Raw genomic sequence first — 15367 nt, forward strand, 5'->3', positions numbered from 1 at the left:
TATTCATCTTTGTATTCTTAGCCACCAGCACAGTGGCAAGCACACAGAAATGCATTAATAAATGTTTGACAAAAAAATAAAATCAATCTATTTTATTAGATTGATGCCCAGAGTGTCAGCCTACCACTTAGATAGTGGGTGAAAGGAGAAAGATTCAGGCAGAAGTAAAGGTAGACCTATAATGATTGAAAATATTGAAATCAGTGACAAAGCAGGTGGCTCACCTCCATCTGAAGCTGGGCTTCTCAAACTTTAATGCACCCACAGATCACCTAAGAATCTTAATCAAATGTCGATTCCCATTCTGGAGGTCTAGGGTGGGGCCCTAATTCTGCATTTCTAGCAAACACTCCGGTAACGCTGGTTCTCCCTTTCAATCAGCTATTCCTGGGGCAGGACTTTAGTAGACTGTCCCCTATGACCCACCCCAGCTCCTGGTTGAGAATTTCTATCATTAATAAGCTCTGTAGTGACGAATAAGAACTGTATGCTGAATGTGAACGCTGTGGAGGCACAACCCACTTTTCACATCTGCCAGTTAAAAACCAGCACAACATAGACTGAAGAACAAGAACAGCATTGATCAGACTGTCAGACCTCAGAGGGAAGGTAGGGGAGGGTGGGGACAAGGGAGATAGATCAACCAAAGGACTTGTGTGCTTGCATATGAGCCTAACCAGTGATCATGGACAACAGGAGAAGGGGGGCATGCGTGTGGGGGGGTTTGGGAAGGGAATGTGAGGGGGTTGATGACAAATATGTGATACCTTAATCAATAAAGTAATTAAAAAAAAACACAGCACAACCTGCAATACAGTGTGAAAGAAAAGGGGGCCATAAACTAAACCTGACATGCTCAGGGGAGCCACCTGGCAGGTCTTACAGACTCAGTGACCACACAGGATGGTCTGATTATAAATTTCAACCTGGGCAGGTCATCTAGCAGGTGGTCATACCCCAGGCCTATAGCTTCCTTAGCCAAGGTCAACCTTTACCTTATGAACTCTGTCTATTGTTCTTACACATCTAGGAAATGTCAGAGTAATTTCCTTTTCCTATTCCTCAAAGGCACAACCACCTGCACAAGACCATCAAACCCCACATTGTTATCTTGTTCCCCACATACCATCTCGATGTGCTGTGTTAATTATTAACTATCCTTTACCCACAAGTGTAAAAACTATGTGTTTTTCTATTTTGCTTTCTTTATCTAATCCCAGAAATTTCGCCACTTTGCTTTTTCCTGTCCCCTTAATTTACTACCAATGGATTTCATGTAACTTTCTTTAGGTTCTCTCCTTTGATTCTAAAGTATAAAATAAGCTACAAAATTGCCATTCTCCTGAGCATTTTCTCAATCCTTTCAGATTTTGCTCCTGGGCATATCCTCAAATTTTTGACTGAAATAAACTCTTATGAAACTTTTCTATAGGCCGGACATTCTTTGTTAACAGAGCCTAAAATTCACAGAGGGGGCAAGAATTCACAATAGAAATTCTAAAAAGACGCTTACATAAAATCCAGGTTTCTCGTTCTTGTGGATTCGCACGGCTTCAGCAACTCCAAGATTATAGGCAGCATTTTTTTGATTCTGTTCTCTATTAGCCAGACTTCTCATCTTTAGGGGAGGGAAAAAACATATTGAAATATACCCTTTAAAAAATTAGTTCAACTATATTAAAATAATCCATCCAAGCCCGGCCGGTATGGCTCAGTGGTTGAACATCGACCTATGAACCAGAAGGTCACCATTTGATTCCTAGTCAGGGGCACATGCCCAGGTTGCAGGTTCGATCCCCAATGTGGGGTGTACAGGAGGCAGCAATCAATGATTCTTTCTCATCATTGATATTTCTATCTCTCTCTCCCTCTCCCATCCTCTCTAAATTCAATAAAAATATATTTTTTAAAAATAATAATAATCCAACCAAGGTAGAAACCTGCCTTTTGGAGGGAAAGGTTTTATTCCCTGTTCTTGGGCTTCAGGCAACACCTCTACAGGGTGCATACGAAGGAATGGAAGGTTCCTTACCTGATATCACAAATGCAGGAAAGGGTCAATTATTGGTGACCACAGACCAGTTATTGACAGTGCACCTGCAAAGGTGCCATTATGTCTTTGCTTCTTGACATAGGCCATGAATTTGAAGAAGGAAGCATTGACCAGGATTATATTTTACCATAAATGAACAATAAAGTCATATAAATCCAAGAATTCCACCTTTAAAACTCAGTCCTTATGGGGGAAGGAGAAGAAATCAGCTGCTTGAATATTCATCCCAGTGTTATTATTAGTGAAAACTTGGACACAAACCTAAGTTGCAGTCCTGCAGTACGTAAATGATTAAATGTATTACATTATAGACATGCAATAGGACATTTTAAATGCCTTTTTATAGCCCTAGCCGGTTTGGCTCAGTGGACAGAGCATCAGCCTGCAAACTGAAAGGTCCCAGGTTCGATTCTGGTCAAGGGCACATGCCCGGGTTGTGGGCTTGATCCCCAGTGGGGCACTTGCAGGAGGCAGCCGATCCATGATTCTCTCTCATCGTGGGTGTTTCTCTCTCTCTCTTCCCTCTTCCTTCTTCTCTGAAATCAATAAAAATATATTTAAATAAATAAATGCCTTTTTATAATCATGGTCTACTGTCTCATGTTAAACACTCTTTCGTCAAAGCATTGAATTACCTGGTTCTTGAAGAAAGTATCTTGATCTTTCAATATTTGATACTGCTGTATGAGTCGCTCCTCTTCTATCTCTCTCCTCCTCCTCTCCTCACTGTAGTACAATGGGGAATTTTGTTGTGCTCGTTGCAAACATACGTAACACAACTCCTGCAATACCAAGTTTTAGGACAAATTAAGTTTTACCTTTTACTTTTTTGCCTTCACAAGCTCTCCAAAGGTGGGGTGTATCAAAAAGCAGACATTATAAAAGGATATGTTAATGGTAATTAGCAAAATGAGATTTTCAGAGTGGACCCCACAAATATTCAAGAGGATTTTACTCAACTCTCATTTGATAGCAACTGAAAATTAGTAAGAGGTTTCCCACCCCTATTTCGAACTAGTCGATTGACTAGTAGATAGATTGATGACAGTCCAATTTAGAGTCCTGAGTACTGGAGCCATATCCACATGTTAAAGAGTGATTCCCGGAACTCTCACTGAGAACAGAAGTCAGAAGAAGGTTCTGATTGAGTTTTGTTTGAAACTCTGTACCTGTCCTGCCTTATTATGATTGTGGCAAGCACTGGCTGGAGGAATTTTAGGTTTCATTTCATTGTCACTTTTCCGGCACCTTGGAGATGATAAGCTATAAAAACAACACAACATTAATTCATGTTTAACACAGTGCGACATTGAGAGCAATGATCATTTTAGAGGCAAGTGTAAATATAAAAGACAGAGTAAATATCTCAGTGGTTTTCTTCAAAGCATCTGTATCTATAGAGGTTAAGAGCCTATGCTTTGTGTCAGATAAACTTGGACTTGACCAGATTTTTAGCTTACAAGCTGACTGGCATTAGACAAGCTGGGTAGTCTTATAAAAATCTCAGTTACCAATTCTGTGAAATGAGGATAAAAGTTATTCATTCTAAAAAAAAATGTATTGAGTGCTTACTGTGTATACTATTCTCTGCATGGAAGATGCAGTGAAGAAAACACACACACACACACACACACACACACACACACACACACACACACACACAAAGATCCCTGTGGAATTAACCTTCTAATGGGGACAGGCAGATAGCCAATAAACAAGAAAAATAAGTGAACTATATAGTATTTTAATGTTTATTTAGATAGAGAGAGGAAGGGAGGGAGAGAGTGAAACATCGATTTGCTGTACCACTTACTTATGCATTCATTGGTTGATTCTTATATGTGCCCAGACTGAGGATTGCACCCACAACCTTCGCATATTGGGACGACGCTCTAATCAATTGAACTACCTGGCCAGGGCTACTATATAGTATTTTTTATGGTGCAATGGGCCACATAGTGCTGGAAGAATAGAGTATTAAACCATAACTAGAATGGCCTGGGAAGTTCTCACCAAGGAGACAATTGAGTAAATATCTGAAAGAAATGAGGAAAAAATGTGTCTCAGTGGTTAAGCATCGACCTATGAACTGGGAGGTCACAGTTCGATTCCCAGTCGGGGCACATGTCTGGGTTGTGGGCTCAATCCCCCATAGGGGCATGGGGGTGGGGAATAGCCGATTGGTAATTCTCTCTCATCATTGATGTTTCTATCTCTCCCTCTCCCTTCCTCTCTGAAATCAATATGTGTGTGTGTGTGTGTGTGTGTGTGTGTGTGTGTATGTGTGTGTGTATGTATATATATATATATAGTCATCCTTGTGCAGGGGCCATGCTAATCTTCTCTGTATTGTTCTAACTTTAGTATATGTGCCATTGAAGTAAGCATTAAAAATATATTTTTAAAAAGTAATGCAGATATCTGATGAAGAGGCATTCTAGGCAGAGCCAATGAGTGCAAAGTCCTTGTAGTGGGAGCATGCCTGTGTTCAGTGCAGCTATAGGGAGGTCAGAGATCAGGCAGGACCTCACAGGCCATAATAATGCCTTTGGCTTTTGCCCTGGGTGAGAATGGGAAGCCACTAAGGGTACAATGTCCAGTATTAGCAAGGCTGTAGAGAAGACAGCAGTCCCTCATGTTATTGCTACTAGGAAGGCAATTGGGTACAATCTTTTTTAAGATAATTAGTAAGAGCAACAAAGGCATAAAAAATGGTCTCCTTCCTTCTCTCTGAAATTTCACTTTAAAGTTTTTATCCTCAGGTGTGTGCAAGAAATTATGTGTAATTATATTTATCACAACATCACTTAAAAAACTGAAACTCGTCTAAATTATCCAATCGGAGATTGGTTAAACAAAAGGTTTAATCAATGAGATGATGTGCAATCATTTGTTCATGTTTTGGAATATTTACAGCCATAGGGATCCTCATCACTTATTGTTAAGTATAACAAAGGTTCAGACGATCTCAGTTTTATTTAAAATATGTGTATATGTTGCAAATATAAATATATGTATATATTATATATGAGTTAAAATTAAGAATTTACTGGGATTATTGGTAATTTTTATATCTTTCTTTTCTCATTCTTTCAAAATTTTTGTGATAAAAATGTATTATTTTAGTAATCAGCACAAAAAATATTTGTTGGTCAATTGCTATAGGAAACCTTCACTAACAATTACTTTCCCCTTTTTGTAGCCTCTGTACTTTCTTTTGTTACCTTCATCACATGGATTGTTTCTTAACTGTCAGTCCTCCTACAAGACTATATATTTTATTAAAGCAGGTTTATGTCTTTTATATGTCGTATAGCTCTGTACATTCAGTGTCTAAAAACTTCCTGGCACAGGATGGTGCTCAATGTGTGTTGGATTGAACTAAATTACAAAGTACCAGACATTTAACTCTCAATTATAGTTGATAACTGTGAGGTTATCCAAAACAAGCATGCTTAGAGTTTTGAACAGGACTTTAGTAACCCAAAAGTACATACATTGCACACGTAACAGCTGATACATTAATAAATTGAAAGTTGACAGCACAGTACAAGGCACATAAAAATACTCAATAAATACTTGCGTGTGGTTGACTGATTTGTGGTCTTGAAAAGTATCCTACTCAAAGGGAGGAGAAAATAAAAATTTTTTGACATAACATAACAAGAAAAAGACACAGCCATTGAGTGCAATACATTCATTCACTCAAAGAACATAACTATTGAGTGTCAGCATGTATGGCAAACTGCTTTCCAGTTTGATCTCACTATAAAACTGTGTCACGTCATAATATCCAAGCACTCAGAAAACAAAAAGGGAAGTTTTCCCAAATTCACAAGAAAAGTTAGATGTTCCACCCTCTGTGCAATTTTGTTTCCATCTGTGTCATAGCATTTTACCTACTGAATTTGTTGTTCTATGTATATCTGTCTTCCCCACTAGATCGTGAGCTCTGATTGTCCCTACTATCCCCGTCACCTAGTACATAAACTGTACTCAAGAATACTGGATGAAGGAATGAATGAACATTTATTTAAACTCCCTACATCAAGAAATTACTCAAAACTATATTTAGCCTGGTCAATGTGGCTCAGTGATTGAGCATAGACCCATGAACCAGGAGGTCATGGTGCGATTCCTGGTCAGGGCCCATGCCTGGGTTGTGGCCTGGATCCCCAGTAGGGGGAGTGCAGGAAGCAGCTAATCAATGATTCTCTGTCATCGATATTTCTCTCTCTCTCTCTCTCCCTCTCCCTTCCTCTCTGAAATCAATAAACAAAACAAAACAAAGACAATGAAAAAACACAATTATATTTAGTAAAGTGTAACAGAAAAAATACCAATGCATTACCTTTCAGAGCTCATATTCTTCTCCCTATCCCCACTCAGCTCAAATTTGTTTGGCAAGTTGAGGCCTTTCGCTTTGCCAGAGGAGAAAGCTTTTCTATCTGGACATTTCTTGGGTGATAAGATCTCTGTAGAATAAATGAAAGTGAGTGTCCTTTCAACTTTAAATAGGTTGTTTGTACTTAACACAGATTTGTAAACTCATAATTTTACCAGGGAAAATTTTCACACGAGATATATTGTCTTACTTTTAAATTATTGTCCCTGGTCCTAGTGTGGTTTAAAATACAGGGTGGGGCAAAAGTAAGTTTATAGTTGTAAGTGAAACAGAGTTTATTCTTGTATTATTATTAACTATTGTCTTATTTTCCATATGAACAACTGTAAACCTACTTTTTTCCCACCCTCTATATATTTTTGCTGTGCACTTTTGTCATGCAAAGCAATACTGAGCATTTTAGAAAATACTAAGAGGCAAGACTTCACCTTTAAAGATCTTTCAATAGATAGTTGGAGAGAAAAAAGTAAGATACAAACAAAAGATATCAGAACTCCCATTTGTGGAGGTCTTACTACATACCAACAGTGCTCAGTGCTTTATATACATTGCATAAATAGCAACTCAGGACAATGATCCAAAATGTCTAAATCCCAAACAAGTCATGCAGTCTTTAAGGGTCTGAGATGGTCAGGGAAGAAAGAAGCTACTTTAGAATCCAGTGATGAGAGAATCCAGTGAAGAAGAAATGAGATATGAAAAGGGTGCTAAGAAGTAAGCAAGATTGGGATAGATGGTAGGAAAAGGAAGGAGAGCCCGGCCAGCATGGCTCAATGGTGGAGCGTCGACCTATGAAACAGGAGGTCACAGTTTGATTCCCAGTCAGGGCACATGCCCGGGTTGCAAGCTCAATTCTGTGCAGAAGGCAGCTGATCAATGATTCTTTTTCATCATTGATGTTACTATCTCACTCTCACTCTCCTTTCCTCTCTGAAATCAATAAGAATATATTTTTTAAAAAAAGAAAGAAAAGGAAGGACATTCAAGGCAGGAGGGAAAAAGTGAACAAATGCATGAGGTCAGGGAAGGAAGGGTAAGACATGTTAGAAGAACATGAATAGACAATTTTGCTCAAAGAAGGAATCTGTAGGGAGCAGTGACAATATGAGGCTAAGGATATGAAACATGTGAATGTTAGACTAAAAGTCTATATGTAATCCCATAGGCCACATTACAAAACCAACATTTCCAAGCCAATGTTTACTGTTTGATATGTTTTATTTGGTCCAATCAGCCTTTTTTGTATCAATGTCAATTAGCTGTCAAAATTTAAAGTCAATCAATTTCAGGATCTCTGCTTCTCTTAAAATATCAGAAACTTTGATACCACTTGGCTCACATTTCCACAAATCAACAATCTGATAGAGGAACAGTCCTCTATAGTCTGGCAACCCCTGGGGGTCCCTAGGACCCTTTTGAAAAGTCTTTGAAGTTCTAGTTTCTTTCATATGCTTCAACCAAAACAACGTATCACAACAGATTAAATGAAGACCAAGATATAAGAATCCACTATCTTCTATAAGCCAGGTATCAAATATGTAAAATTACCATTTTTCATAAAAATGATTATTTATGCTAACATGTGTCCCTATCATGTTATATCCATCCCATTTTATGCATGTGTGTTACCTGCCCAGAACCTGTAGGCATCTGAGTTGTTTTTCTCACTTTTTTTCTGTATTGATTAAGGTATTACATATGTGTCCTTATCCCCCCTTGCCTCCCACTCCCACCTCCAATTCATGCCCTCACCCTCCTGGTGTCTATGTTCATTGGTTAGGCTTATAAGCATTCATACAAGTCATCTGAGTTTTGACCTCTTTAAGCAATGGGGAGCCAGCAGAGAGAGATCACAGTCTAAGTACCTAAGAGTCATAAAGGTAGTAAACTAAGATACAGATTCTAGGAATAGGTGTTTGAGAGAAGAATACAGTGATTATTCATGAATCTAACTTTATTTGTTTTGGGTAAAGGAGTTCTAAGCAATATGGGTGAGCTCATTAAGCAGTAAAGAGTGACAGATTATACCATTGGCGTACCTCTGACAACTTCTGCTTTGTCTGTCCGGTCGTTTAACTTGTACTTCCTTGGTTTATGCTTCTCACCCTCTTCCACAATGGTCTCCATAGGTGGTTTGTTCTCCATCTCCTTGAACTCAATCCTAGGAACGAGCCAAGATGTTTGTCCATCTGGACCTGAATAGGTGACTGTGTGAATTCTCAATTCTGAGAAGCAACCCAGCTAGCTTGCTGATTCTGTAATAAGCTCATGTCTCTCAAGAGGGTGAGTGATTTTCTTTGCTGAGTACTAATTGACTCACACTCTTTGAGGCTAAGTCTGGGAGCTGACCAAAACCTTCCAATTCTATACTGAGGACTCAAAAGTTGCTCTTACAGAAAATGCTTTGAAGACCTGAATTTAAGTTTTTATTTTGGTTTCAGTTTGAATTTGTCTTATCCAGTTCTGTAACCAGATGCCATAGGGATGATACAGTAAAAGCTTGAAGGCAAGGGTTCAGAGCCTGGTAGGCAGAGTATGCCCAGAAATAACCATTATACCCCTTATTCTTTCTCCTCCCCACTTCTCCATCCTTTCCTCAGGCAAAAAGGAGGGATTTGCAATGGCACAATGGGAGAAGGGATCTGTTCAGTTTATGTGTGTAGTTGTAGATTTTCTTTGGTCTCAGGTACAGAGTGTTGGATTAAAGTTTTGGGTGTTGGGGGTAGGGAACTTCCAGTAAAATCAAGGGCCAAACATCAAATAAGTACAACATCCGCAATTGTTTTGAGTATTTGAGTCCTTGTGTCCATTTCTAGAATTTCTAATTTTCCTTGCTCACTGCAATTATTTCCCTCCTGGAGAGTTTAAGCTAAAATATGTCCAACGGGACACCCAAATTTGCCTTCCAAAATATAACCAGAAAATTATTTTGAACCCATTGATTGGTTTTTAATGAGTAAGGCAACATGGCGCAATGGGAAGACCACTGGAACAGTCAGGAGCCATAGTTTTATTCCTGGCTTGGCCCCTAATTAGTTGTGTGGCCATCTCATCTGGAAAGATGATGGGGTTGGACCAACTAATCTCTACGGCCTGTCCTGACCTTCACACTGATTTTGCTGAGTTGTGTGTCATACAGTCCTTCCAAGAGGAAGCTGTTCCAAACCAACACACAGAAGATGCCACAGACTCAACAAGTCATGAGAAAATAATATTATTGGAAGCTGGTTGTTATTCCCCAAACTTCCTCCACCTGAAATGCATAGTAGTTTATGGCGCAGACATTAAGAACATGATTAAGAGCACACAATGAGTGAGTGGTAGCCAAAATGGAAATAAAACCCAAGTCTCTTACTTATTCCAGTGTTCTCAATATTGCACCATGTTGCTACACTTGTTTAAAAAAATTAAAATTAGAGTGGAGGGGGTCAATGGGGAAAAAGGGGGGCATCTGTAATACTTTCAATAATAAAGATAAATTTAAAAATTAAAATTATAATTTTGCACCTCTATAAAATGGATAAAATTATAATACATATATGAAATGGTTGTAGTGAAGATTAAGTACATTAACATTTAGAAAGTGCTTAATAGTACCTGGAATCCAGTAAGGGCTTCATAGATGATGTATTATTCATTATCATCATTATTTTAATCAGTGTCAGCAGCAGCCACCAGTAACACTGGGGTAAGGCTATTACTAAAAGGAGCATGAGCTACAAAAGGTTGAGAAACACTGCCCAATTAGGTCAACACAGCAGCAAGGATTGCTGGTGCCTGGAGGAGCTTGTGGACCAAAACACTCACCTTGGAAATGCAAGCACATTGTTAGCCAGCTTCCTGAAGGACTCTCTGCTAGACAACACTGAGTCCACAGTGCCAGGCCTCTGCAAGACAGGGGCAGGGAGGGGTTACACCTGAGTTGTGGTCCAGGACACAGACAAAGCAAAGCTACATGTAGGGCATCTCAGAGGCAAGGCTACTATGATCATCTTTATTGTTATTTTCTTTTTTAAAATATATTTTATTGACTTTTTACAGAGGAAGAGAGAGGGATAGAAAGTTGGAAACATTGATCAGCTGCCTCCTGCACACCCCCCACTGGGGATGTGCCCGCAACCAAGGTACATGCCCTTGACCGGAATCGAACCCTGAACCCTTGAGTCCGCAGGCCGACACTCTATCCACTGAGCAAAACCGGTTTCGGCCATCTTTATTGTTATTTTTATTTAGTACTCAAAGTCTAGAGCTTAAAATCCAATGAGGAAGGATCTCAGTTATCAAAACTGTCTCCCTGGGTAGTCACAGAACAATGTCACACAACAATCCCAATGACGCTGCCTTTTCTCAAACCACTTCCTCTTTGGAAATTGCCTTCGGAATTGACAGTTTCTTTGACCCATCTTTAAGAAGATAGCTGACTTATCGAAACTGTCAGGAAAATGAGCAAACTGATGAATTCACTCCTGAGCCAGGTAATTCTAAAATTAGGCTCTGGATTTTAAACGAAGGGTTTGGATTTAGGTGGACTCATATTCAAATCCCTACACTGCTAACCACTATGTAGCCTTTAGACCCCAGGTATCTGGGGATAATAATCGGGTCTAATTTATAGGATTTTTATGGGCACTTTATGGAAGTGGCCAGCACATGGTAGGCACACAAGAAACAGCAGCTATTATAATTATCAGTACATTATAAAATCATCACATTACATATACTACTATAGAATAATATTTGCAATTATTCTCTTTGGATTAATGATATAACTCACAAAAGGCTCCAAAGGGAATTCCCAGGAAAAGGTTTTAAAAATGTTTTGAGCAAAAGCAGCATCCCTGACCTGAAGTAAGTAGACAGCTGCTTCCCAGGGAATTATGGGCAGGAGAGCACTCAGGTTAAGCAATGGGACATTTGGGGGAGGGAAGGGAGAGTCAATCACTCTTGCCATTTTACAGCAATTTCCCAAAGTGTATTTTAGAGATATTAACAAGTATTGGATTAACTTAAAGTTCCATGATTAAATACATTCAGGCAGGTAAAGTAGCTTCTTTCCGGCCGGACTTCTCAGCTCCTTCACCGTGCTCTGTCCTTGAGGGTGATACAGGCAGCAGTTCCCCATGTGCGGTGGCCTCTCAGGACTAGTTCTTTTAGAAAATGTCCCTTAAAAATCATGTCTTAGCGTGCAGCAGCTCAATTACAACATTATCCTCCCTTTGGAAACATCTATCGAAACCACAAAGTTCTGCAGAATCCCTGAAGGTTCAAGATGGGCCAGTGCTTTGGCCTTGCTTCTAATTTTGCAGACCGTGCCTCGCGTTTTTATGGAAAAGAGAGGGTTACAGCTGCATGTGTTTCCACTTTCCACCCACAGGCCCAGCATCCCTCTTAACAACTCTGTATGGAAGCCAGATTGTGGAAGACACTGAAGACACTTAATGCACAATGCCATCATCTAAATCCACACCCCAGAGCTCCAGGAGAGGAGAAAATAGAGGGTAGATTTAGACCATATTGATAGCCTTTCATTTTATAGATTTTTCATTTAAAAGTCAGGCTTTTGCTCTAGAGGGACACAGGACTTCATAACATTTGCGATCATCCAATTCATTCACACCAACTATATTAGTTCACAGAGGTGCCCCTAAAGCACACTAAGTATTCAGTGAGTCCTGCAGAATGACTCTTTCATTGCCTCCTTAAACTCTATGTACAACTGTCCATGAAGGCCACACCAGCTATTTCATGGTGAACAATTTCATAGTGAACAGCCATCAACTAAAAAATTTCTTCTACAACATGGCAAATTAAAAACTAAAGGTCCACCTCCATGACTTGATTAGATTTTGTTGTAGACTTTTATGTAGACTTTTTTGTTGTAGAATAGTATAAGCAGAAAAAAAAAAAAAAAAAAAGAGTGATTAGAAAGTCTGGACCTGAATTTCAGTTCTACCACTTATCAGCACCCCAGGCTTCCCAAGCAACCTCTTTGAGCTCCCATTTTTCTCATTTGTAAAATCAGATGATGATCATGCTGGTTTTATAACATTTTGAGATGTAAATGAATTAATACATGTGAAAGAACTTTATAAGCTATAAGGTACTATAAAGCATTCAGAAGTATAAGAGTTTCTATTACTACCTATATTTTTCAGATGGTATGGACTCAAAACTTGGTTTAAAGTTCTTTTGCCCGTCTAACCTTTTGGTCAACGTTATCATCTTAAATAAGCACTGTTTTGCACTTGAGGTAACTGCCTTTTAAAATATGTCAGCCTGAATTTTCCTTAATAATGACACACTTACAGATGATTCAGAACTATGGGGAGAGGGGGTGGGCGGTTAGGAGAAGGAAAACATTAATTTACATTTGCTAGGGCTTTTGCCAAAGCCCCGCTTCCATCCACTTTACAAAGGAAGTCCTTCAAAAATCTCATCTTCACTCCACCGTCTTTGATCACGAGGATTCCGATTCCTTTGAATGTAAACTCCACGTTCTGTTTGATTGAAATGGATCGTGATAAAAAAAGCAATGTCTCCTTCACACATCCTTCCACTGTATCCCTATTAAATGAACCCTCCAAGGATATCATGACAAAATTAAGTGGAACAACTGGGATGTCACCTAGAAGAGAAAAAGACAGTCGGGGTGGGGGAAGGGAAGTGGAAATTACAACAAGGACATATCACATACACTTACATATAACCATCTGATTCTCAATACTCAAAAATAGAATTGTCACTAGGAAGCCTTTAGTTGTACCCAATGTAACATTATTCCTACAACTAACAACTGGTTATTAATAGATATTAGTCAGTACAGTTTCCCTAAAAATATAGTGTGGGGTGTTGTTCTTTTTTTTTGTGTTTGTGTGTTTTTTTTTTCTGTGTGTGTGTGTGTGTGTGTGTGTTTTTCCTCTCAAAATAAAAACAATTAGCTTTCTAAATAATACTCCAGACACGATTTAGATTTCCTCTTAGAGACATAGTAATAAATGCTTCTCTTCATCAGAAAGTTTCTGAATTTTTCAGCCCCCTTATCTTTTAGAACACGCTGCAGCAATATTTCTCTCTCCTCCATTCATCATTTAATTTTTAAATGATTGTAAATATATACAAACATGAAGCATTCTGAAAGATAGTCATCTTCACTAGAAGTTACCTTTCAAATGAAATTGGGTCTTATCAGAGGATAACTTGAAGAAAGCTTTTCCTCTCTAATGAGTCCCACAAATGACACTGCAAAGGAATATGACTATACCTAGCTGGAAGGAAGAGCAGGGTCCATTCAACTAGAACAGATATAGAGTTATGCAAGGCCCACAAGTCAGAGAAGGGGTAAATAGCAATGATCAACACGATAAACAAAAGAGGTCCACTGATAAAGGAACGGGATAAAGAGAAGATGACATTAGCTCTGGCCGGTGTGGCTCAGTTGGTTGAGTGTTATCCTGTGCACCGAAAGGTCACTGACCAGTTCAATTCTTGGTCAGGGCACATGTCCAGGTTTTGGGCTCAATACTTGGTTGGAATGCATGCATAGGAGGCAGCCGATTGATGTTTCTCTCTCACATCAATGTTTCTCTCACACCTCTCCCTTCCCCCCTCTCTAAAATCAATTAGAAAAATGTATTTTAAAAAGAAGATGACATCTAAACAATCATTCAGCAAGCATTATCCCAATACTGCTAGATAATTATTAACAAGCTTCCCTAGCCCAGCCAGCGTGGCTCAGTGGTTGAGCGTCGACCTATGAACCAGGAGGTCACAATTCGATTCCCAGTCAGGGCACATGCCCAGGTCTTGGGCTCAATCCCCAGTAGGGGACATGCAGGAGGCAGCCCATTGATGTTTCACTCTCATCATTGATGTTTCTATTTTTCTCTCCCTCTCCCTTCCTCTCTAAAATCAATAAAAAAATATATTTTTTAAGAAGCTTCCCTATATTAGCCCACTGTCTCCTGCACAATGTAATGGTAATTCTATACCATCTCCTGCCATTTCATTTTTAAAAATAAATTTCTTAAAAGAGGAAGCTATATTGCCTGCCTTTAGATTCCCCCCTCCCATTTACCCAGTGCCTCTCTGCAATCAGTCCTCTGGTGGACTTGTCTCAGTAAGGGCACTGTCATCTCATGATGAACAAGCCAATGGATACAGATCTTATTGTCATGGCCTCTCTGTAACGTCTGTTAACCAAGCCCTCTCTTCTCTAGCATCCACGGTGCCATTCTTGAGTCTCCAGTTTCCTCTTTCTGGGTCTTCTTTGCTGGCTTTTTTCCTCTTCTATTTCTTATAAGATGGTGGTTTGTTTACTTTACAGGATTTTGTCCTTTGCTATCTCCTCTTCCTTATATTCTCTCCTGGGTAAACTTATCCAAATGTTGATCTCTAGTCTCCACCCCTCTCCTGAACTTTGGAACCATTTCTAACTAAATATCCCTACAAAAATCTCAATTTCAACATGTCCAAAGGCAAACTCGTTGTTATACTTGCCACCACGATCTGCCTTTTCTCCTTCATTCCCTATGGCAGTTAATGGCATGAATATTAATCTATTCTCCAAGAAATCTGAGTCATCCTAAATACCTTCCTTCCTCTTACTACCCAATACTCCAATTGGTAACCAAATCCCATCAGCTCTATACCTGAAATGTCTCGTGAATAGATTCCCTCATCTTCCCCTTGACTGCCACTGCCTTCACTCAGGCTTTTACCATATTTTACCAAACTATTAATTAAAAGGTCCATCTTCTTAAACTAACAACTGGACCAGTACAGAAAATCCCCTGCTCAAACTCTTTCAATGGCTCCTCTGTGCCTATAGGATGAATTCCAAAGTCCTTATCACACCATTTAAGGCCCCTCACAATTTGAACCCTAGCAACCACATTTGTTTTACCTCCCTC

General features: G+C 39.3%; 1 protein-coding gene and 1 non-coding gene across 2 annotated transcripts in view; both read right to left on the reverse strand.

Annotated features, from left to right (window-relative positions):
• The window catches only part of CCDC81 (coiled-coil domain containing 81), a 33127-nt gene that overhangs the window by 11586 nt on the left and 6174 nt on the right, over positions 1–15367 (reverse strand). The window contains exons 5-11 of the mRNA XM_054725101.1: positions 12827–13083; positions 10266–10345; positions 8498–8619; positions 6405–6528; positions 3223–3316; positions 2689–2835; positions 1514–1618 (exon numbers count right to left, since the gene is read on the reverse strand). Of these exons, the coding sequence (XP_054581076.1) occupies positions 1514–1618; positions 2689–2835; positions 3223–3316; positions 6405–6528; positions 8498–8619; positions 10266–10345; positions 12827–13083 (929 nt within the window). The remainder of the gene's footprint in view (positions 1–1513; positions 1619–2688; positions 2836–3222; positions 3317–6404; positions 6529–8497; positions 8620–10265; positions 10346–12826; positions 13084–15367) is intronic.
• On the reverse strand, positions 4334–4441 carry LOC114227121 (U6 spliceosomal RNA). The gene has a single exon (XR_003613200.2). It is a non-coding gene; the product is annotated as a U6 spliceosomal RNA (small nuclear RNA).

The sequence above is a fragment of the Eptesicus fuscus genome, chromosome 13 (assembly GCF_027574615.1).
Source record: "Eptesicus fuscus isolate TK198812 chromosome 13, DD_ASM_mEF_20220401, whole genome shotgun sequence".
Taxonomy (NCBI): Eukaryota; Metazoa; Chordata; class Mammalia; order Chiroptera; family Vespertilionidae; genus Eptesicus; species Eptesicus fuscus.